This window comes from Protopterus annectens, chromosome 5.part0, assembly GCF_019279795.1.
Source record: "Protopterus annectens isolate FY-2018-M chromosome 5.part0, PAN1.0, whole genome shotgun sequence".
In the NCBI taxonomy this organism is placed as follows: domain Eukaryota; kingdom Metazoa; phylum Chordata; order Ceratodontiformes; family Protopteridae; genus Protopterus; species Protopterus annectens.
Genome location: NC_056735.1, coordinates 587,416,195 through 587,440,688, shown reverse-complemented (window position 1 = coordinate 587,440,688; position 24,494 = coordinate 587,416,195). Strand labels below are relative to the sequence as shown.

The 24,494-nt window shown below is 36.9% G+C and overlaps 1 protein-coding gene across 3 annotated transcripts in view; it reads left to right on the top strand.

The window, feature by feature from the left end:
- NLGN4X (neuroligin 4 X-linked) overlaps positions 1–24,494 on the top strand; it is a 2,032,144-nt gene that overhangs the window by 763,782 nt on the left and 1,243,868 nt on the right. For 2 of the 3 annotated variants that reach the window (XM_044072452.1, XM_044072453.1), the window contains exon 3: positions 21,510–21,569. The exons of the other annotated variant lie outside the window; for it this stretch is intronic. In XM_044072452.1, coding sequence (XP_043928387.1) covers positions 21,510–21,569 — 60 coding nt within the window. The remainder of the gene's footprint in view (positions 1–21,509; positions 21,570–24,494) is intronic. 3 annotated transcript variants of the gene reach the window in all.

Genomic DNA, 24,494 nt, shown 5'->3' with positions numbered 1-24,494 from the left:
TTTTAAAGTGGCAAACTTCAGCATTAATAGGCTTTCCTTACTTAATGATTTACTCTTCATAGAAATCCTTCCATTCTGTTTGTTACTCCTGAAAGGTCTTTTATGAAGGCACTAGAACATTTTTTTTTAAATAAATTTTAATTTTATACTTGGACTTTTTATATTTTTACTATCGTTCAGTGGTGTAAGTAAGCTGAAAACATTTGCCCTCAAGGGCATTTGATGTTTCTGGAATACTTAAAGCCATTTTCTCAGTTAAGGGATGCCACTGTTTTCCTGCAGACAATCTGCTCTCATGCCCACTCTTAAGCCAGGAAAGAGTCTTCACTCTTTTCTCACCCTAGGATGATGGCTATAACATCTCTATAGCTTCATGGATAATGCATCTTACTCAGGATATCCTTATACTGGTACACACGGACGAGGTAGAATTTGTAAAAGATCACAGGCACAGAATAAGATGGTCAACAAGTGTGTGAGATTACACAATTTTTAGGCTTGGGGAATATGCCCTTTTTCTAATGCTGTGCGATGTCAGGAGTTAGTATATATTTTATTTAAGTTTAATTTTGCATGAGCAGAGATTATTGCTCAGCACACACACACACACACAGTAGCATGTTGACATTTACATTGTACGTGTTTTGTAGTCGATGTTTTGACAGGTGATGTTTGTGTGTTTAGACTATATTCAGTATATATATATATATATATATATATATATATATATATATATATATATATAGATATATATATATATATATATATATATATATATATATATATATATATATAGAGTGGCGGACCAATTAGAAAGGGGCCAAGTGTCACACACATACCTTTGGAGCTTTTATTTGCATATGCTGAAAAATGTATTTGATTGACTTACATTACAATATCTACATATCTACTACATATCTAGTTGGGGTTCTCCAGGAGTGTAATAAACCTCATTCTTCAATTATTCTCTTCCAACATCTTATATTCCGACAGTGGCTATAATTCAAGTAGGTCCTTTCTTGTCTGGGCCTATGTCAGTTTGTATCAGGGTGAGGTTGCCTTTTAGCTTTTCCCTTGTTTAACCTGGTTACGGAGTCATTAGCCACTGCATTAAGAGCTTGTCTGAACGTGATACACTTGAAAGCTGCATCATATGTTCAGCAATGAAATCTGGCACTATTTGCAGATGGCCATTTCATTTTCTTTTGATAGTTTGCCCACAAAACTCTACAAAGTATACAATGTTTGGATGATTGGCAACTGTTCCCAAGGTGTATAGTCAATCCAACCAGGAGAGCTTTTCTAACAGGCAATTAACCCCCCCCCCACCCATGTCCTCAGAGGTTTATATAAATGTCAGTGGATCTCCCATAGTATTATGTACCTGTGCATTTTGTCTATGTCATATCATCGAACTGCCACATCGTTAAACGTATCAGCTCATTGACAATGCAAGCTGTTGAACTGTTCTGCCTGATACTGCATTATAGTAAGGATCTGAAATGTGTCCTTTTCTCCACTGTAGTGCAGTAATGCACTCTATGAGTTGGTATTTATAATTAGCAGAGGGTGGGTGGGGGGGGGGGGTGATGCCCTGCATTGTCAATGAGATGACATTCGACAATCTGGCCATTCGATGATATGACATAGACCCCCTGTGAATTAAATTAGCTTACTCCCCAAGTAAAACAAGGATTTGAATAAAGACAACTTTCAAAAAAGTTTTACAAGAGCATGGCATATGAAAAATCAATTATTTTCCTAAGCTTCTCTATACTTTGTAAACTCTTTCAGTGCACTTCTCATCAGATGCTAGCTTTTCTAAGGGGTCTACATCACATGATCTGGATACAAACTCCTTCTATAGAGAAGAAAAAGGCAATGCCCTGGATGGTGACCATGCCTCAACTATTCTGCTGAGACCTTCACGAGAGACTTCTTCACCCAAATGAAACTTGTTTTCATTGAAGTGACTTAACTGACTGTTTTTCAACTCAGAAAGATTATCTGTAGATTTTTTCCACAGATCTCTTGATTATGCTGGAGGTGTCTTGATACTAGGAGTAGTAGAGCATGGAAACATATACCACTACTCCCATGAACGCAAAGTAAGCTAACAATTAAGAATGTCTAAAAAATTGCCATCTTGCTAACCACAGAGGCCAGTTATTGTACTGCCATTAACATGCCACTTCCCATACTAGAATAAGGGCTTCCAATCAAATCCCTCTGCTCCTCACAAAATACCTCTCAGCTGCAAACTGCTGAAAACCAAATACTTAGATTTATTCATCTGTAAAATTGCAATGAACATCACTAAACCACTTTAAGTAAAGTAAAATTGCTACCATTTAATGCTAGTGCATCTCTGCTCCTAAACACACACTTACTTTCAAACAGTTGCATAAATATTCCTCCTGTTCTGCCAGTGACTCCAATGATATTCAGCTAGAAAGGCTCACCTCCATCCTTGCTGCTTATGAAAGAATCTTCAGTAAAAGTGTCCCTGCATGCTGGATCTCCCTACCAGAAGCTATGTAACAGACTGATACCTTTAAGACATCCAATAAATCCCATTGTCACTTCACCACAAAATGCACATTTTAACTGCTTCTGCAACACAGAGTAACCTTCTCTCCTCTTCTCCTGCCTCCAGAGTATCTCCAGTCTGGTAATCGTCCTCAGTTTTCTGCTGGAATAAGGCAGGAGTAAATATACATAAATAATATGTATGTATATAAATCTGCATATGATTATTTTTTGCAACAATATGTCATATCCTCCCTATATATTAATTGGAAACTATTAAATGATCATAGGGTCACGGGAGTTACAAGGCACCTGAGTCATGAGATCATTTTTGCCTTGACAGTTCCCCTCTTAGGACATGTCTCTCACTTTTCAAGAAGGACCTGACCAGTCATACCAGAGGTAATTTTATGAACAGCCATCTAGGTGTTCAGTTCCTTTTTAAAGGTTTACAGTGAGTCACACTTCTTACCTAGGAGAGGGTTTGTTCCAAAAAAGGGATAGGTGCTGTCTGACAAATCTACCTCTTCTCTTTGCTTTATTAATTTGTTGAAGTAGATTTAGATCTGTCTGCCTGTTGTCAGCGAGACTGTTTTATTTCTTGAGGTATAAGAGTTCCTGGACTACTGGATTCCTTATGATCGCATGACCAAGAAACAAATCACCCCAAAAGGGTCTATATGAAACTGAGTATAGGGGTAACGCCTCCAGTCATTCCTTCTTTTTGTTCAGATCTTATAAGCACCTGACTTTTTTAAGATACAGACCTCTGGGATCTTTCAAATTGCTTGATATACTTAGTAAAGTGCATCCCATAGGGGATACTGTAGTCAGTGATGGGTTTAATCAATGTGGAGTACAAAGAGGTGAACACTTCTTTTGATCTGTAAGAAATACTTTTTGGTATGAGCTGTGAAAGGTAAAAAGATTTCCCAAGCACTGTTGCAACATGATGGTCAAACATAAGGGAACTGCCCATCCAATTACTCAGGATTCTCATGACCTTTTCATTTTGAACTGGTGTGTTATCTATGCTATAAGTTTGAGCTTGGGGGGTGTTTGCTAAACACAATAATGTTGGACTTCTTGGCATTTTTGATTGATCCCATTCTTAGTACACAAGGTATTGACAATTGTAAGCTCTTGCTGATGTGCCTGCATGTTAGAGCAGGACTTGATGAAGACTCCCAACGTGAAATCACCATCAAACTTTGTTAAGCAAAGATCCTCATTAGATAATTGGGAATCAGAGAGGCAGAAGCAGAACAGCAATACTCCCAGCACTGACTTTGCTGGTCACCTTCATTTTCTCATAGGAGGACTTATCTCCATCTCTTACTGTGCAAATCATGTATCTAAGCCAGTTGTCTACCCACCTAAGTTCACAATGGTTAGTTTGGAGTACTGTATAAAATGCCTTGCTGGGGTCATGGTACACTATGTGGACAGTTTGTGCACAGTCCACAGCCAGGGTACAGCCAGAGTAATTCCCTCAAAGAAGTTACATGTTTCACGAGACAGCATCTAGTCTTGGCAAAGCCTAACTGCTGATGGTCGAGCCTGATAAGATTTTTGATATCATAGTTAATTAGGTTAGTTATGATATGTAAATCAGAAAACACAAAGGTCAGCAGACTGTGGTATAGAAAATGCTTTAATAAAGCATATAAAAAAAGAGCAATCACAAACCAGTTTTGGCTGAGCAAGTTAAGCAGCTTTCATCAGTGTTTGGTGAAAAAAGCATAAAAATCACTGCCCTTTATAACCCAATGCAGAAACAAAATTCAAGCTCATTGGTTGATCAAAAATAAACCACCCAGCTTAATTATCTATTTCTTTTCTTTTGTATTTAAAATTGAATGCCACCCTGCTTCATTTGTTCTATTCCACACAATCCTATCTATAATAATAAATCTAAAATTAGCATTCATGTGTGCAATGGAATGTTTGAACAAAGCATTAACTGGATTTTTTGGTCCTAATATGACTGCAATGTTTGGATATCCATAGTATAAAAGGCAGAACAGGTGCATGTCGCAAGATAAATCATCCAGTCAGTTCCACAATTGGCATAGAACCTGATGTCATAAACAGTCCCTCTGTTCCTGCTAGTGAATTGTTTGGATTTCATCAACGTATGGCAGTGTGTGCAGTGTCCACAAAGGACACAACCATTAAGTAAATCCCCTGTCATAGTTCTCTGAATGGGATCCGGTGTGTATCTAAAGCCATGTTTGGAGTGGTTAAAATGAGATCCAAGGGTCCTTCCTCTACGAAAGGAGAAAAAAACATCTGTCCTGAAGGAACTCTGATACCCTATTATCTGCTAGGAGGATATTCTAATGTCTTTGGATGCTATCCAATAGCCATTTAGTATTTCTCCCATAGGTGGTTACAAACCAGATCAGCATACCGCCCCTCTGTCTTTTATCTTTGCATTTCAAAAGGTCCTTTCTGTCTAGTCCTGAAACCCATTACTGGTAGTAAGTATATCCCCAGTCTTATAACCCCTATTTTTAAACCTCATGGTCAGGTCCTGTTTGAAATGTTCATAAGTCGCTGGATGTGAGCAGATACGCTTCACCCAAAGAAATTGGGATTTCGGAATATTCCTGGTAATGTGTGGTGGGTGAAAACTAGATGCATGTAAGAGGGAATTATACTGTGGATACTTACAGTAAACCTCCGTGTGTAGAGTATGATCCACATATCTGATGACTAGCACATGCAAAAAATTTTATACTTTGGGCATCATAGTTGACTGTGAAATGTATTCCCCACTTATTGCTGTTTAAGTATTCCACAAACTCCTGAAGGTATTTGATGTCTGCTCTCCACACCATCCAGCAATCATCCAGATAATGCCTCCATATGTCAATTTCATCTAAATATATATTATGGCTGGTGTCATAAATGAGGTGTTCTTCTATAAATGCCATAAATAGATCGCCATAAATGGGGGCAAAGGATGCCCCCATAGCCATGCCCTGGACCTACCAGTAACATTTGTTTTGATAATAAAAAACATTTTTGGTCAAAATGTTCTGCTAGACAGATAAGGAATGTGTTGAAGCCTGGTGGGTATAGTTCAGATCTGTATAAACAATATTCAAGTGCCTGTAAACCAGCCCAGTGGGGAGTATTGGTGTATAAAGCAGATATGTCCAAAGTACATAATAATCAACCTGGTTCAACTGCATATCTGAAATGATTTGTAAAAAGTCAGTGGTATCTTGAACCCTGGAGCGAACCCATTTGAATAAAGGTTGTAGATGTTTTGTTAAATATTGAATGAGTGGTTCTGTGATGAAACCCTAACCTGAAATAATGGGTCTTCCCAGTGGATGATAAAGACCTTTGTGTATTTTTGGAAGTAAATAAAGATATTGGCTCCTGGGATCAGACACAGTCAGATGATATAGTATTGTATCGGAAATAATGTCTTCCTCCTTAGCAGACAAAAGAAATGCATATTTTTTTCTTAAAACTAGGACTAGGATCTAATGGCATATGTATATAATACCACCCATCATTCAGTTGCTTTTCTGCTTCAACATTGCATTGCACCCAGTCCATAACAACCACCGTCACTCCCCTGTTCACAGGGAGAATCACCAAATTTTTATTATTTTCCAATTCATGTAAAGCCTGTTGCTCAATCTTTGAGAGGTTATTAAGCTTGATCCCAAGTTTCCTGAGATGGAAATGTAAATCTTTGTGAATGCTTGTTTGGAAGATCTGGACATTCTGATGCATGAGGGGCATGTAGTTGGATTTATGGTACTTGAGCACATTATCCACTCTAGAGTTGTCAAATCATTATGCAATTTCAAATTTAGCAATTGGCAAAAGGATGTAACATCCTGTGCAAGAGAGTCCTCAGAAACAAAAAAGCCAGGTACAAAATGTAGCCCTTTATTTAACAATTTAATATGACCTTGTGACAAAGATTGTGATGAAATATTCAACACATTATTGCTTCCAATTATTTCTGTATCATGAGTTTGAGTAAGCCCTCTATGCTGTCTACCCTTGGTGTGCTTTCTCCCTGCCCCCCTTGTCTTACCCCTAAAGGGTTGTCTGAATTACTGCATTTCGACAAAGAGAAGCCTGTGGTATGCTGTATATCTAGGTCTGTGGCTGAAGATGAGTCATCCCCAGATGTCCCATAATGAAAAGATGTGGACTTCTTAAGTATAGACCTGGGCCGTTAACGCTTGAGAGTTCTTCTATTCTCATTCTGAAATTTGACATGTTTGTTTGTGCTAAAGGGGTTGCCCCTATTATAATCACCCATATCTCTTTGAAACTTGTGTATTTTCCTTTCTCTAAGTTGTTGTTCTAGGTTGAGTAAATCCTGACTCAATTTGTTTAAGCAAGTAGTATATGAAGGTTGACCTTCAAATTTTCTTTTTTTCCTCACAAATCCTGGCTACCTCTAATATGCTCATATCGATGGAAATCTCATAATAAGCAGCCAATACCTCCATGAACCCCATGGAGGCTTTTTGTTGGGCTGTGGCCCATTGTTCGGCCAATTCTGTATCAATACTTGCTACCAGTGGTTGGGTACATACTCTAAGGCCACTGGGTGAAATTCCCTTGGCTAGGTAAGCCTTAAAGAGTCTAAGATGCCAGACATTGGTCCATAAGGACCTCATACATTTAGTCAATTTTTGAAAATGGGAGATGCATATATTCTCTGGACCCATTGGGTCCAACCCAGTGTTAATATCATTAGTGGGCCCAAGACCAAAAATGCCCAGGTCATCCCTGTCTGTTGATAAGCCTTGTAAAATCCTGGTTAATCCATGATAGCCTAATTACTTATGAGTTGCAATATATATATATATATATATATATATATATATATATATATATATATATATGTGTGTGTGTGACTATGATCCTATTTAAATACAATAAGTACCAAAAAATGACAATATAAATAATCCCAAATGGGGAATGATTGAGTGAGCTCAGATAAATATGAAGAAAATAATCCCAATATATCAAATAATATTCCACTGTTGTTCATAGACCATACCACACCATGGTGGTCCTATAGTCAGATCCAAGGGAATAGTAATGCCAAAGCACATAACTGAACCAAAAAAGATTTCTTATTTTTATCAACAGTGCTACGTTCATTCCTCAAAAATGTATTTGTACCCATCTGTGATGTAATGACAAACAAAAATAAATTCAAAGGAACAGACAATAATAGCCCTTGCCAAGCTCCACCTTGAAAATATTCCAATATGTTCCAGAGACTCCAATATGCAATAGTGTGTCCCCCTGTATAAATCTATGATTTCCACAAACATATACCTGATGAATGACAAATAGAAAACCTTATTATCAGCAATGCTACGTCCGTTCCTACACCAATAATGTAATTACATCCATCCGTGATGTAATACCAAACAAAAATTAATGCCAGGGAATGAACAATAATAGCCCTTGCTACGAATGTGTTGGAAAAATATCCATATGCAATACTACATTCCTCTGTATAAGACTGTGGTTACACATAAATTAAATAATATCAGGTCTGCTATGAAAACCGTGGATATATCATCATAATGACAATATCCATGAGCTCATGCGATAATTCTCCTATCTAGGAATCATAAAACATAACCATCACCTGATATGGTCTTGTTGATCATAGCATCATAAATATAAAATTGCAACTATTTCAACTGGAAACAATGTCCAATTGTTATATTAGTAAATATAACCAAGGCTTATCAATTGTAGAAATATCCTGGGAAACCCTGTACGACACAATGGACCCAATTTGAATGCCTGAATGCCTGAATAGTATAGAACAGGTCGGCATAAAGTCCTGAGAGGGAGGTCGATGTGATTAATTATAAATTTCAGAAGGACCAATATGATAGCCTATATATATATATATATATATATATATATATATATATATATATATACAGACCATCATATAATCCAACTAATTATATTCTAATCACTGGGTACATCCTAAAGTCGTCACACAAACAATAATGATAAAGTATAAAAAGTGATAACCTAAAAAACATATATCAGCCCTCTAACATGCCAGTATACATCCTATTCGCTTATAGCTAGTATCACACAGCAATAATGGCTGACGACCATGATAGGTTTCACAAACAAAAACAGTCTGCTAATAAAATCCCTTAAATAAAGGTCTAAATACTAGTAAACCAGTAAATGTCCAGTTTGGATACAGTTTATAGATACATGAATATCACCAAAATTGTCTAGCCACAATGTTAAATAGTACAAGCATAATCACTCCACTAATTGGCTTACTCCTACTGAATGTTCAAATAGGTAGAAAATATATAAAAAAACTATCATATAGCATTGGTCCCAATTGGAATATGCCCTAAAGCAAACAGAGGTTAGTAAAGAAGTCCATTATCCAGTAGTGTTGATTTGAGCAGTAAAGCATACAATAGTTCACCCAAATGCGAAAACTCTGTTGAGATCCCATGAGAAATCCAAAACGCTTGCACTGGCAAAGTGGTTGAAAAAAGTCCAAACACAAGACCAAGCCACATATATATGCGATTGATGGATTTCCGATTATATAATTATTATGTAGATTCCAACCGTAACTGCTCGCAATGATGTCTATTTAGTAATGAATGACACTACAATACACTGTGACACAGCAAAAAATGGCTGACGACTATGTTGAGTTATATAAACAGAACACTGTTCTAATTCAGTAGTCTGAAACAAAGGCCAAACATGTTTATTGAGTAAAAAAACTTTCATTGAGCCCACAAAACAAGACAAAAATGTACTTAACCCAATAATGTGGCCAGTGGGTTCATTCGTGTTTATGAAAAAAATCATTGTAACCCAGAAAAAATGGCTGACACCAATGTCATATAACACAAACAGAAACAGTCTGTTGATAAATTGCCCTAAATAAGGCCTTGTATATATAGCTTAATATGTTGATAGGTCTGTGGTGGGGCCACACTTGTGGAGTTGCTAGGTACAGGTTGAAAAGGACCAGCACACTTAACCAGTTAAGCTTAATATTAAGAAATAAAAATATTTTTGGAGCTTGTGACACTCCATCACTGGACCATTAATCAAGGTTCTTCAATCCTCACCACTGACAACAGTGGGAGGCATACACTGAGAGGATGACAAGTACACACACAGCATTTCCAGATGCAGCTCTCTGCATCAAGTGCAATTTCCCTTAAGGGCACATGGTGACCACAGTCAGTCCAGGGCTGGTTTCTCCCTCTTTCTTCAGATCCCCACTAAGACACCTACTGACACAGCTATAGAGTTGAGATCTCTGTTGAGTGGCCAAGCCAAGACCACCAGCACCCTCTCTATCCAACCAGTACTTCATGTCCCTGCCCAAGTAGCTGACACACATACTCTTTGAGATTTACACACACACACACACACACACACACACACACACACACACACAACACACACACACACACACACACACTGAGGAAAGGCTGACACAGGTTAACTAGCTATGCCCCCTTTTGCCCAAACTGTAAGGTAGTTATCACTGGAACCGGCCAACTCCTTATCAGTTGCTTTAAGACTCTTAGCAAAGGGTGTCCAATCTTTCTGTGTAATGTTACTATTAATATAAATGGTAGTTTGAACAAGAGCAAGGCAATTAGGAGTGGCCTCACAGTGTCACCAAATAAATATGCAAGCACTCTCAGAACTTAAATTTCTCTAAACAGATCAGCCACAATGTAATGTTTAAATATATTTAATAATAAATAATAAAGGAACACGAAAATATCAAATATAAATTCACAGTGACATCAGAGTTCAAAACTACAGGAAATATTTAAAACAAGATTGCAGGACAGTCTCAAATAAATAAATAAAAATATCTAAACTCAGCTTTGCTATATTCCTGACTTATCTAAAAGAATTATATACCCTGGTTAGTTTACTTAAGAGCAAGGCAGATGTGGTGAATGGATCTTTTAGTTGCTGTCAGGTGAAAGACAGAATACAGAATGCTGTGTCTCTCTCAGAGGCATTTCAAATTAATATCTCAAATATTACTGCTGGGCTAACTTGCAGAATGACATCCTTTCTTGCCATCTGACTTCTAGTTCCCAGGCCCAAAACAACTACTGATGTCAGCTGGTAGCATTTAGTATCTGCCTATAAAAATGCATAGACAAGGGCTTTTCCACAGATCTTTGACAGATGCTGGAGGTCATAAAACAATAAAACACTTCCAAGGCAATACAGAAAGCTCACTAGTTTTAGACATTGTGCCTCCTTGCTGCATCAAAACTGAAAGATATCATCTTTTATTGTGCATCCATAAAGTAATTTAGTTTCAACTATTTTTCTGAAGTTTTGCTGGACTGATGTTAACCTCCTGCATTTCAGTTTCCACTGTTAAAATATATACATTTAAACAGTTACAATAGTACATGTACATTTCTGTCCCATTCATGGGAGCCATGCTGTGGTTACATTTTAAAAGCAAGCACTTTATAAAATATATTTTCAACACACGTCTGTACAAACCTAGTTTAATATATACATGACATACATATAATACATTGGTAACACAAGCATCTTTTATGAATTATACTGATATTCACAAATGACATATACTTATTTACAAAATTCCAGATAGTTGTGCTAGCAGTATCTGTTTTCATGACTGAGCTGTTCACTTCTCATTGGATATTAGATCCAACTAAAGGACAGCTTTAGTTGGGTGTAATAGCCAACTAAAGAGCAGCTTTCATAGTCATTGATTGCAGTTTCTTATGTGGATTTTAATCTAGGAGAATAATCACCAGAGTTACAATCTATTTTCCTGTCCATAATATCTTTAGTGACTAAAACAGGTATCACTCAGAGACAGAAGCAAATCTGTCTTCCCCATTCTATACAATGCTGAATGACTGTGGACCAGATATGCCAAGCTCTTGGTGGTGCAATCTAGAAATATGCAAGGAAACATCATTATTTTGTATTTTCCCTTTGAGACTTTATCAGATAACCTGAAGTGGAATAGAACTGCTTCAGATGTATCCTTAGGATAAGCATCATATGTCCCATAAGGTTGTGGTTAACATATTTTGCTGGTTCTCACTGAAATTATGAGACTATTATGAGCCCGGCAGTCAATGTTGAAAAAAACTGAAAATACAATAAAAAGTGAATGTGAAGCATGTTTAAAAATATTTTTTTTAAGGGTGCAAGTCTCCCTGTACACCCAATGTGTGTGTGTTTGGGGGGGTAAGCTCTCCACCAAACTTGTATATACTAATTCTGAGATCACCATACTTTGGAGAAAAGGGAGCATTCCTCGCAACAGCAATCTTGAACTTAGTATATTTAAGTTTGTGGTTTCTATTATTCAATCTCCCTATTTTGGGACTTGCACAAAAAAAGGCTCAGAACTTCAAAGAGATACATATGTTGCCATCTTCTCTTCCTCCAAAACACATTCTAAATTAATAAAATAAATGGTTGTTACTCCACACCATCTAACGCTGAGCCTCTACAATCTTTTTCTTAATATACTGTATATGTATTTCCTCTCTTTTCCTGCAATAATGGTCAATGCTCATCACATGGTTTACTTGCAATAATATTCACATTTGGAATTTCTGCTGCAGAAAGTTTGAGATCTGGCCCAGTGTCCAGAGCATAGTACCCTTCCACTCTATTCAATGTTCATGCCATCCAAGCTGGATGATGGTGTATCCATCATATATTAGAGATATATTTGTCTGCACCATGTTCAATTTCTTCTTCTTGTGATTCAAAAGAAGATGACTGCATACTTTTCAAAGCATTGTCAGTCCATTGGTTTGGCCTGGCTTCCAAAATGAACAGATTAATATCTTGCAAAGGAAAATCTTGTTGTACTTTGACATGCATGCTTTTATGTGCAGAGTTGTTTCTGGTGCCGGGGGGACATAATTGCAATGACTGTGGAAAACAAGTCCTGCATATCTGTTCTGTCAATACATGTGTTAAGACTTTGCTTCTTTTCCTCAATATCCCCTATAAAACAAGAAAATTTTAAAGTAGAGAGCTAATAGGTAAAAGGTGAAAGCTTTGTTCAGGACCAGCACTGTGTCTACAAGGTCTTCTGTGGATGTCCTGCTGAAAAAATGAAAGTTAACTTTGAAGTGCCCTTGAGAGAAGTAAAACTTGGTGGCTGAAGACAGTTATTCTGCATGAGAAGACTGCATTGGGTGTTAGGGAATCAGATTAAGTGAGATCTTTCACAGCCCCTTACTCCAACATATATTTTTACTGAGGCCTCGGACTTTGCTCCTATGGAGGCTGTCATGCACTCAAATTATGACATAACCTCCACAGCCAAAGCCATTCTGTTGTTGATCACTCTAGATGTCTCACCATAGAGCTCTACCTCTGATGAGTGTGTAATTGTTTCTTAGCAGTATCCCCTCAGTCTTTGTGTTTGCCTGCAAGGACAGCCATGGAACTTCCCAACTAACCTGAGACCTACAATGAAGTCACTTCACAGAGTTAGAACACAGCCACCTAAATCTCAAGGCATCCACCATCATACTGGATTCTCTGACATTAACACTTTACAGAAACCCTCTCATGATCTGGTAATGCTGTCTCAGAACTTTGTTTTACTGTTTAAAATCATACAGCCTTCTTTGGATCAAAATTCAGTGTCAGGAGTCACAATTCAAAAAAGAAAAGGGGACTGTCTTTTTTTGAGGAATTAGATTCCTGAGACTTTGAGTCAGACAGGCTAGGGTAGGGTATGTCTCTCAGATTTCTTCATCTTTACAGTATGACTTGGGGACCTCTTCCTCTGTTTCACAACCAGAGGATATCTCATTTGGTGATACTCTCAGTAGGATGAAAGATCACTTTAAAAATGCGAAACTTAACCACTTTCTGAAGTCCAGATATTATATAGGAAGTTTTTGTGTCCACCACAGCCCAGACTGTAGCCATACCTCCAGTTATAATGGTTAAAAAGCCGGTCTTTACAAGTGCATTCTTGGAGCCTTTCTCGAGAACAACTGATGCCAGGAAGCCTGACTGATTTTATAGGTTTGTAAAATAAACAGAACCACGACCAACCAAGTATTTCCAAAGCATTTTTAATGATCCACACACTAAGCGCTTTCACCATCAACACATGGCTGGGACTGTATTATTATTGTCATTATTATTTTTTTGACACATGCTTCTTTAAGAACAAGGTAATTATGGCTTTGGTTAATTGGAACATTGTTTAACCAATATGTATAAAGCATTGGTTAACTTGATTCCATTCACTCTGATGATGCCATGTGTTGAAGGTGAAAGCGCTTAGTGTGTAGATCATTAAAAATGCTTTGGAAATACCTGGTTGGTCATGGTTCTGTTTATTTTACAAGTCTTATATCCATTGGGTATATTTTGTTAGTTATTTTCATGTGATTTTATAGGTTTGTTTACTCGTATACAAAAAAATCATATTGCTTATCCACATGAAGTGTCCTTGGATACAATAAATGGTCTAGAGTAGTTCCACTAAAAACACTACTACCCAGTGACACAGAAAGTAAGATACTTGATGACTTTGAAAGCAAGTCTACACTTTCTGCTACCCTAACCTTCTGGAAATTAAACTGCCAAAAAATATATACCTAGGAGATAGCCTCCATGCACATAGATGTAGGCAATTTCTGAAACTCTGGGAAGATATGTTTGGCAAAAAGATTCTACAGGCATGGGAATTTTTGGGATTGGGAACAGGAGGAGAGGTTGACGGTTGAAATGAAGAGAAAAATCAGCTCAGGATGACCTTTGGTTATGTTCCCTAATCCATTCTAGCAAGTGAATAAAAAGCCAGTTGTAATGCTAGAATCACAGAATTGTTTCAGAAATGTCTAAAACTACAAAAATGGATAGTTATGTATATTAAACTCAATCACCATGGAGGAAAAGTGAAAAAAAAAACAATGGGAATAATGTTTTCTTTCCTTCCCTTCTATCATATGGGACTATATTACAGGAGATTGTGGAATGAACACAGTTTCTTAAGACTTACCACTCCTACAAGTTTAATGAAATCAAAGACCAATAGGGCAATCAATTAGCTTCCTTTCAAAGGCCTGGCCCTTGTGGCATAATATAGCAGAGTTTAAGCATACCTAGGATCATAAGTGAACAGAATAAAGAAATGCTATGTTAATAAGTTGAATGTTACAAAGAGGAAACCAAGTCTTCCCCATGGGGTATGTAAGGATATTAGGGTGAACTTTTCAGAATGGGTTATATTGTCTGTTATACACAAGAAGATATGGCTGAAGTTCAGAATGAAGAACACCCATGCTACATTGAATTCAGTCATACAGTAAACAGAATATGATACACAAACAGAAGCTGTTGTACTTGTGGGAATATTGAAGGGAAGTGGTGAAGAAGTATTTCTCTTCATATCTTGTTACTGTTTTTGTAACTTGTATCACAACTCTCTACCTTACTATTAGTCAGCATTCTTATTATGTCTGCATGTTTCCTTATATTATGCTGATATAACGTCAAGAATACTAGGCTGGTTTTTAATGGCTTTTACCACAATAAAGATTCTTAATAAAGATAAAATGTAAATGGTTATGCAGATGTAGAAAGAAACTCTCCAATCTGAATTGAAGACAAGGTTGGGGAGATTGATAATAAATCTCCAAGAGATAAGATGATGGAATGTTGCACTCCTCTCATGTTGGCAGGCCTTCTATCAAGAATGGCTTTAACAGAATGGATGCATCATGCAGGGTAGATGCCAATGGGTCAGTCATTAGTAGGCATGTCCAGCTGAGGACTTAGCCCCTACCAGACGGCATCAAAGGACACCTCTTTAATGCACATGTGAATAAGGAGCTGGTATTCATACTTTTGCAGAAACAGTATTTTAGAGACTTGAGGAAGATGGAAAACCAGGTCCGCGAAGCAATTGTTTCAGTCCACTGTTCTGAGGTACAGCTGTAACTATTCAACCAAGAGTTGGTCTTGCCAATAGAATTAGAAAAAAAAAGCATACAAAAAGTAAGAAAGGCCATTATAAGAAGAAATGGCAAACATATCAGAATATGTAGCCTGGGGGCTGACAAGACAAAGACCCTTACAAGGAGACGCTATAAGTCACCCTTACTCCTTACTTCTCTCCCTCACAATTTCCACCCAGGCCTACCACCAGACTCTCTCTCTTTCTCTCTCTTTCTGTCTCCTCCTTCCAGCAAAACCAAAATTATAGGGAACACCTATTGTCTTTATAAAAAATTGGGAAACATTACAGAATTGCAAAAGAGAAATGGGGCTAAAAATCTTAACTCAGATATGCAAGCTTCAGTTATTAAAATAAAACTTCAAAGGTACCCTACCAATATCCAAGAAACATAGTTTAACCTTTTCTACAAGAATTTTTGTTGCAGGGTACAACAGAGAGTACCAAAAGCATAACAAGGCTCAGGTTCCTACTCAAGAATATTTTGAGTCCTAAGAAAGCAGAAACCATGGAAGCTCATCTTAAATATATTAAGGTTAAACGAGTTTCTAAAACTACCAAAATTGAATGTGCTGACTATACAAGACTTTCTGCTTTTGCTTTTACCTCAAGCCTTCATGATTACACTGGACCTGAAAGATACTTGGCATGGAGTTCTTTAATGAAATTCTTTTGAAGTATAGTGTTTTAGCTAGTAGTGATATTACACTATCAGAGCTGATGAATCTGGTATTTGAAAATAATTTTATTTTCTTTGAAGGTGAATTTTACAGACAGATTTATGGGGTAGCAATATGTGCAGCCTGTGTCTATTGTTTGACAAAATACATGCTCAGTGACAATCCTTTTTTTAAACATTGTGTTATGTATCTTCACTACTTGGATGATCTGTTCATCCTTTGGAATGGAGATGATGAAATTGTTAATGACGTTGTCACATTCCTTAATAATACTACTAATTTTTTAAGATTCACTTACACCTACAACAAGAAATTTGTTAATTATTTAGACACTGGAATCTTCATCAAGGAGGTTATATTTGCTTCCGGTATTTACACAAAACCTACTTTTATTAATTTATTTCTGTATTTGTCATGTTATCATCACCACGAGCTGAGAGTGGGTTTAGTGAGGGGCCATTTTATTAGACTTTCTCATCTGATTTCTGATGACACCTTGTTTTTGTTGAAAGCCAATAAACTAAAATATTTTTTTCTAGAAAGAGGTTACCCATTGGACACCATACAAGGGATCACCATTCAAGTGCTTGAAAATAGGGGTGGCAAGTTTAAACCTCTGTTAGGGTATCGTGAGTCCCATACCACAACCATACCTTTGGTTACTATAGTTGATACATGTCCCTGGCAAAGGACTTTCATACTAAATTTCCAGGGAATATCACATAATATTGTTAACATTGTTAAGAACAACTAGAATGTTTTTAAGTCTAACACAAACACACTAGACAAGTTAGGTATACATCCCTTGTTTGTATACAAGACTGGTGGTAATCTCAAGAGAGCTTTCGAAAAATCATCTAGTTTTGGTCATAGTACTGGGTCCACCTCTGGCAGTAGGAAGTGTGATGCATATGCACAACGCCCCTATATATACATGGGTGACAGCCTTACATCAGATAATTTTACATTGGATAGAAGTTTTTTTTTGCAAGGGTTCTTAGGACTCTAACAGAATGGTTTACCTGGATAAGTGTGAAACATGTCCAGCTTTTTATATCGATAAGGCTGAACATACTTAAAAAATAATAATTTATAAATATATGTATGCTATAAGATCGAAAAATATCAAAAATGCTCTGTATAAACATTCTTTAGAATGTGCCAACTTTCACAACTTTTTATTTGGTATTTTGAGTTCTATGGATATTAATCCAAGGGGTGTTCACATCTCAAGTACAGGGAACTTTACTGGCAGATGAGACTAGATGCCACCCATTTCCCTGGATTCAATGGGTATAAGAGCTGCTAAACAGTAAAAAAAAAAATTATAAACTTTCTATAATATGCATGTGATGTTTTTATTCTATCATCCTTTCATCTTAATGGTATCAGTTGAGTCTCTTATGGCTACCAAGTCACATTTTCGTTTGCACCAAACATTTTTTATCTTAAAACAGTTTCTAAAAACAATTTCCAAACTAAAATGTTCATATTATTTGCATTTTTAATCTGTGCAAAAAATAACCTTTTTGTGTGTTTTTTTTAACATTTTTAAACTTATTAAGTTTTAATGTTTGTTTTCTGTATATGCCTTATTAACTATTGTGCTATAGGAATTTACATATGGTTTCTGCCTTTACAAAACTTAATTAGGTTTTCATAGGTTCATAGGTTCATAGGTAGGTACTAGGCTATCGGTCCTGGGGCCTCTACAAGCCCAGCCAAAAAGGTACCCTGGCTTTTGCCACCCAAGAAAATTATTTTCCTCTGCCACTGCCAAGCAGAGCAACAGAGGTGATCCCCGGGTTAATTTCCTATTTCCCATCCAATCATCAAGATTTTTCTTGAAGAGTGCTAATGAGAAGCTCTGTTTGATATAGATAGGTAGTTTATTCCACAGTATGAGATGTCTCTGGGACAGGAATCTATCCCTCCGGCATGTTCTGTTTATTGTGGTGACAAGGTTTAGGTACCTAGAGCGTGTAGCTCAGAGGGATTGGCATTTCTTTAAGTGGAGCATATCCAACAGCTCTGGGTTTGACATAGCTTTGTATGTTAGGCAGAGATCACCTCTGAGTAGGTGATATGCGACGGAGTAAAGCTGGAGTTTTTTGAGACGGTCTGCGTAGGGCATCTGTTTGAGGCCTGTAATCCTCTTTGTGCGGTATTTCTACTGCCTTTCCAGTTGTTGTAGATGTCTTGTGAGGTACATACCAAAAGGGGCGTTGTACTCTATAATGGGTCTAATGAGTGATGAGTAGGGGGGTACAATGACCTCTTTTTTTCTGGATGAGAAACCTTTTGTGATGAGGTGTGCCAAGTAGAAGGATTTCCTGACTACTGTGGCAATGTGATTATCAAAGGAGAGACAACTGTCCACCTGTGTCCCAAGGTCTCTTATCACACTTTCAGTGTTAAATATGTTGTACATACACCTATGTTGTAGTTCATGGGTACAGAGTTTTTACCAAAGGGGATGACAATGCACTTTTTGGCATTGAGCTTGAGGCCATGGCTTTGACACCAGGCATCTGTCTCAGTGAGGCCCTTTTGTAGGATGTCCACATTGTTAGGAGTTTTGATTATGGCTCCTAGTTTGCAGTCATCTGCAGACTTCATTAGCCAAAGACCTTCTGTGTTAGCCTATACTTCAGAGAAGTAGATACCAAACAGGAGAGGACCCAGGACTGAACCCTGTGGTACTCCACTTGTCACTGGTCTGAAGTCGGATTTAGAGTCTGCTACTTTCACAGTGTGGGTTCTGTCAGTGAGCCAGTTGGCAACCCATCTTGTGACATTGGGATTTATACCTAGTTTAGTGAGTTTATCTATAATTCCAGAGTGGGGGATGGTGTTGAAAGCCTTGGCAAGATCTAGATAGGCTGTGTGAACCACCTTACCCTTGTCTACAGCTTTGGTGACTGCTTCAAAGAAGTCAGTGGTGGCTATTTAAACCAACTTGAATCCCAAACAGTCAGTTGTGAGGAAATCCATGAGCACATTGATTTGGATGAAAGCACGAAACTTTTACCTTAAAATGTACCTTTCTGTTAGATGGAATTGTACAAATGAAGTTTTCATAGACACTATTTTCACTGTTGGGTGACACTTGTTTTTATGGTTGAGTATTTTACAAGATTTGGATACCACCAGTGGATTCTGAACATCTGCCTTTTATACACTGCATGTTTATTTGTTTTTCTTAGTTGTATTTTCTTGCAGTTACATCTCCTTTTGGCTTCTGCACATAGCCATAGCCTTTCAGGACAACCATTTCCTCAGATTCAAAAGCAAAGGGATCCTGCTTCCATTTCACTTCCTTGCCTTTTGGCTTATCGTCTATACCAAGAGTAAAAACAAGTTCCTGGAACCAGAGGTTGCCTTCTGCAGGAATAACAGCATCTCATATTTGAATGATGGATTCTGGAAAAAAGCCTATAGAAGTGGTGCACTTTATTTCATACTAGTATGCTTTCAAAACTTAAGATTCTCTCTGCGTGTCTTCCCATGTCTCATTCTCTACTCTGAGAAAGGTTTTCTTCCTGGAAATTCATCTGGACACCTTATGACATAGTGTCTATCTCCCCAAGAGAAAGCCCTGTTCCTAATCAATTATTTCATAACTGGATCACATAACCTTATAGAAAGAGTTTCTCAGGGCACAGAGTTATATGGCCTCCTCCATTCTGATGGCTCCCCTAGTAATACTGCACATGAGGAAGCTTCAGGGATACTTAAGATACAGATGGTGTCAGCATGTCCAGTCCTTGGGTCATCTTATCCCTCTCTTCCCCTATACATGAAAGTGCTGTCGTGGTTGAGATACCAGGTAATCCTCTATCAGGGAGTACCTTTCAAGGTAGACACAGACACCTACATATGCACACCAGACTACTCAGACACATCTGGGAAGGCCACTCTGGAGGTCTGAAGATCCAAAATTCTGGAACAAAAAGAGATCACATCAGCATAAAGCAAAGTGTATCAGTACTCCTAGTCAGCAAGGACTTGAAAGGAATATGGAAACCAGGGATCCTGCACATCCTGGTACCTTGGAAAACAAGAAAGCATCTAATCATTCCTCCTGTGTAAGCTAGCTATGGAGGAGATGAGTCCAGACTGATGCTCAGGGCATCCCTTCTCCCTTCTAGGGGAAAGTTCACTGATATAAATGCTAAGCAGGGTAGATGTGGACTCCCAAAATGGGTGCTGAACATGGAATTCTTTTTTAGCTCTGGTTTGCAGGTGAAGTATGCCAGAATTAGGTATGTTTGCTTTTTGAGAAAACAGGTAAATATATTCTGTCCCTTGAAACGAAGTCAGGAAGGCTGGCAATGGACATCTTAACTTTGTGTTCCATCTCACTTTTCCCTAGGGTAAGTCAAAAGATGAAGCAGTTAATGTAATTTATGGACACAGAGCTGCAAAACACTTACATTATGTAAAACAGCAAAAAAATTGTTTTAAACTGCTTGGTACTTTTGTAACAGTTGCTACAGTTTACACCACACACAGAATGCTAAATGCTTCAGTTCTGAGCACAAATGCAGTACTCTTGCTTATTGGACCAGCTGACTATCTGCCTACCTAAGGAAGTTGGGCTTTTTAGAGTGTTTTAATTTATTGTATTGATTTTAAAACCCACATTTCCTCAATTCAACTTTACTGTGTTGCACTCTCTGGGAAGGTGTACCTCTCCATAGCAATTTCAGTGGAGTGAAACTTGCATGTTTCTTATTTTGTTGAAAACAAATTCCAGTCTTCATTTAGAGTCAAAAGGCAGAGGTCATGTTTACATTGAGATCAGAAATGTTAAATCTATACAGAAAAGTTCTGAAATACTTTCTTTTAACCTGTATAATTTAAAGAGTTGCTTTTGCCAACAGCAGTATTTTTCCAAATTTCTTTATAAAAAGTCTTTGCTGCTAACTAGCAATTTTTGGTATCTTCTGGCATGGTTATATGTATATATCTATATGCATACATTTTTTTCAGAATTCTTTTTTATGATTCTTCTAAACAAATAACAACAAAAACTGTTTTTAAGGCATTCTAGCCATGATGATTTTTTTACACATAATTTTTAAATATCTGATTTATTCTTTTTGGCACCTCACTGTTTTTGTATAATCCATGCATTTTTTCACTATTTTAAATGTTGAATTTTTTTCTTGCCCTTTTCAATGTTGCATTTTTACCTAATGCATTTTTGCAAACATGCTTTTTTGAATTCTCTTCTTCCTTTATTTTCCTCACGGTGACCTCAGGAACAACCACAAAGAAACAAGCAGATGCTTTAACCAGTAATGATCGCGGTGAAGATGAAGGTATTTTTTCCTCATCAAAGCTCGATCCTGATGCATGAATATTATTTTTGTTTAAATCATTTTTTTCTTACATGCCGGGCACTTTTTAATGTGTCTCTTCTGTTTCCTTTGCTTTGGAAATCCCCTCCATTTTTTTATGCGGAATTGAATTATTATGACAGCAGTTCCCTGGTGAGATAAAATGAAGGCTTGTCTCAAATTATGGGCAAACCAAATCACACATTGTATGTTATTTACAACTGGATGCCACTAGCTGTAGACTAGAAAATAAACAAAGTGGACTGCAATGTATGCATGTATTAACTTTTAGAGAACATGTTTTATTTTTATCAGTGTGTATCCCTACTTGCTTCTGCATGTATGGATAATTTCATCATTTAAGTGTTACGTTAAGTGGATCAGTACATTTGATAACTGTGTCAAATTCAAACACATTAACTATAGAAATTGGAGAGTTATTACCAAGAATTAATATTTAACAAAGGAATGAATGAATCTTGAGTTTTCTATTAAGTAATTTTCCCTATAATTATGTGATCTACAGAGTTACTTGCTTCTTCACACATACATGTTATATTACAATTAAATAATTTTAAATGTACCATTTTAAAGTTATGCACATTTAACATCTTTATTCTAAATATACTGATCCTCTTACAAGCTGATTAATTTCCTTTTCCAATATATTTCAAAAATATACTGTAAAATTGTTTTTACCTATTTTCAATATGATATGGTATTAATCACATCTTCTCTAACATGTTTTCAGAAATGAGGGCACAGTAATATAGTTCAGACAGGAAACAACTAACTACACACTTGAACATTTCCCCTGCAATATTTTGGCATTTTTTATTTCATTTATATTTGAATGGTTATTCAAAACAGATTAAACACAAAATGTGAAAATGCCACATAATCTATTTAAGAACTATCTATAATTTTCAGTAAACATGGACTTTTGGAACTTTGCAGCAGAACAATCATCATTAATAGGGCAGATCAGAGCAGATGAACTTGGGTATGGAATTAAAAAAATGCCAACATTGTTCTGTATGATTGCATGGATAGCAAATGAATTCATCCTACAGAGAAGCAAAGAAATATATACCTTTACTGGGAATATAAAGAGCAAATGAATACACTTTATTTGAAAATTACATTTGAATATTTGTGTTTAGAAGGATAAGAAGCACATCACAAAGTATCAGTAAAAATCAGGTAAGTAGAACATTTTCTTTTACATTCAGACTTATTCAGACAGCAAAGCCTACAGTATATGGCCATGCCTAAAACCATTTAATGGGTTCATCTGAATGCAGATGGGGGCTACAGCTGTAGTGAGGAGACAAGGCATTTCTACCACCTTGAATAAACCGTGATCATATTCTACCCTGAAGTAAGAGTGGACACTCTTTTGGTTTTTACTTTTTGTACAGTTTTTCTCTAAGTATTATTATACTTAGAACTGTAGCTTTCTACCTACTTGTTTTTCAGTTCATAACCCAGTAGGAATACTTATTGTTTGCAAACAACAATATTTAACACAGGACATACAGGACTGATTTAGCCTGGAAAACTGAATAAAAATCTTATAACAGGTGGCGTCTACATAATGGGTTTGTGTGCAGGGATAAGAAGAATTTGGTCTCATTTTAGCTATCCTGTTATGTAGCAAGACGTATGCCCACATTCATTGTTTTCCAAACACCCATGTCTTAAAACTGTCATAGCACTGACTGTTAATGATAAACATTTACTCTGTTTCTATAATATGCACTTTGGTAAGGCTCCATTGAATCTTACCAGGGCAAGGAACACTCCAATGTTTTATAATCTGTGCATGATATTCCCTTGGTGAGAAACAAGTAAGTTCTGCTTTGTATGAATCTTATGACCATAAGATAGTTGTAGCAGCACCGATTTCAATACCTAAAACTGAATAGAGGTTTTGGCGTGAAGGCATATACAGAAGTAATTGTTCAGTAATTGTTTTTGACAATGTATTTCTGGAAGGCATTGGTTAGCAATTGTATTATTGAATAGAAGACTGCTCCTGCAATGCAGAACTTAGTGAGTCTGAATCTTATTTAAGGTGTCAGCATTTTCTTGAATCGATAGTTATATGGATGTACTTGGGAAGAGCAGTGATATCTGCCACATTGTATTAGAGCCTAAATCTTATTTAGTGTCAACATTTCCTTCCAGAATAATGGCAACAGATCATCCTCAAACTCCAGGTGTGACAGTTCTAGACTAACAAGTAGTCCGTTCATCAATGATCAGTTAGCTTGGTAATATGTTACTCAGATTTGAACAACTAAGGAGTTATCTTTCCCACATGATAGACCCAACTCACTAGCTGTAGCAGGGACAATTCACATTCATTGTTATGTGGGATTCTACTTTGCGGTTCCTGACAGACTACATGCGGTTCCTGACAGACTACATCATTTTCTTGGAAGAATGATTTGTTCTATGAAAGCACAGCAGCAATAAAACTATTTGATCTTCATTTAAAATTAGGCAAAAGATTCTAAAATGTTTGTGGAACTCATCTAATGCACCTTCAGAGTAAAATAGTTCATACTGTAAAAATCAGTTTTCTTGAAAAAGTTGCCTCAGTGGGCCTTTTTGATGGTCCCAGTTGCACGTTGTCATACATTTAGTGTGAAGACCCTAGAATATCACATTAGTGGATTGATATCTCACATATAGGACTGTTCACTTGCTTTATTTTACATCCAAAGACATTACTAGAATGTGTTATACAGAGCTAATAGCATAACTGCTTCTTTTTTCTGGATCCTATGCGATGGATTAGAAAGTGTTTTCTGAAGACAATCAGTCTACTGCCAGTCTAGGCAAATGTTCTAGCATCACACACTTCAGTTTCCCTTTGTGTTTGTCCTTAAACTTTAGTAC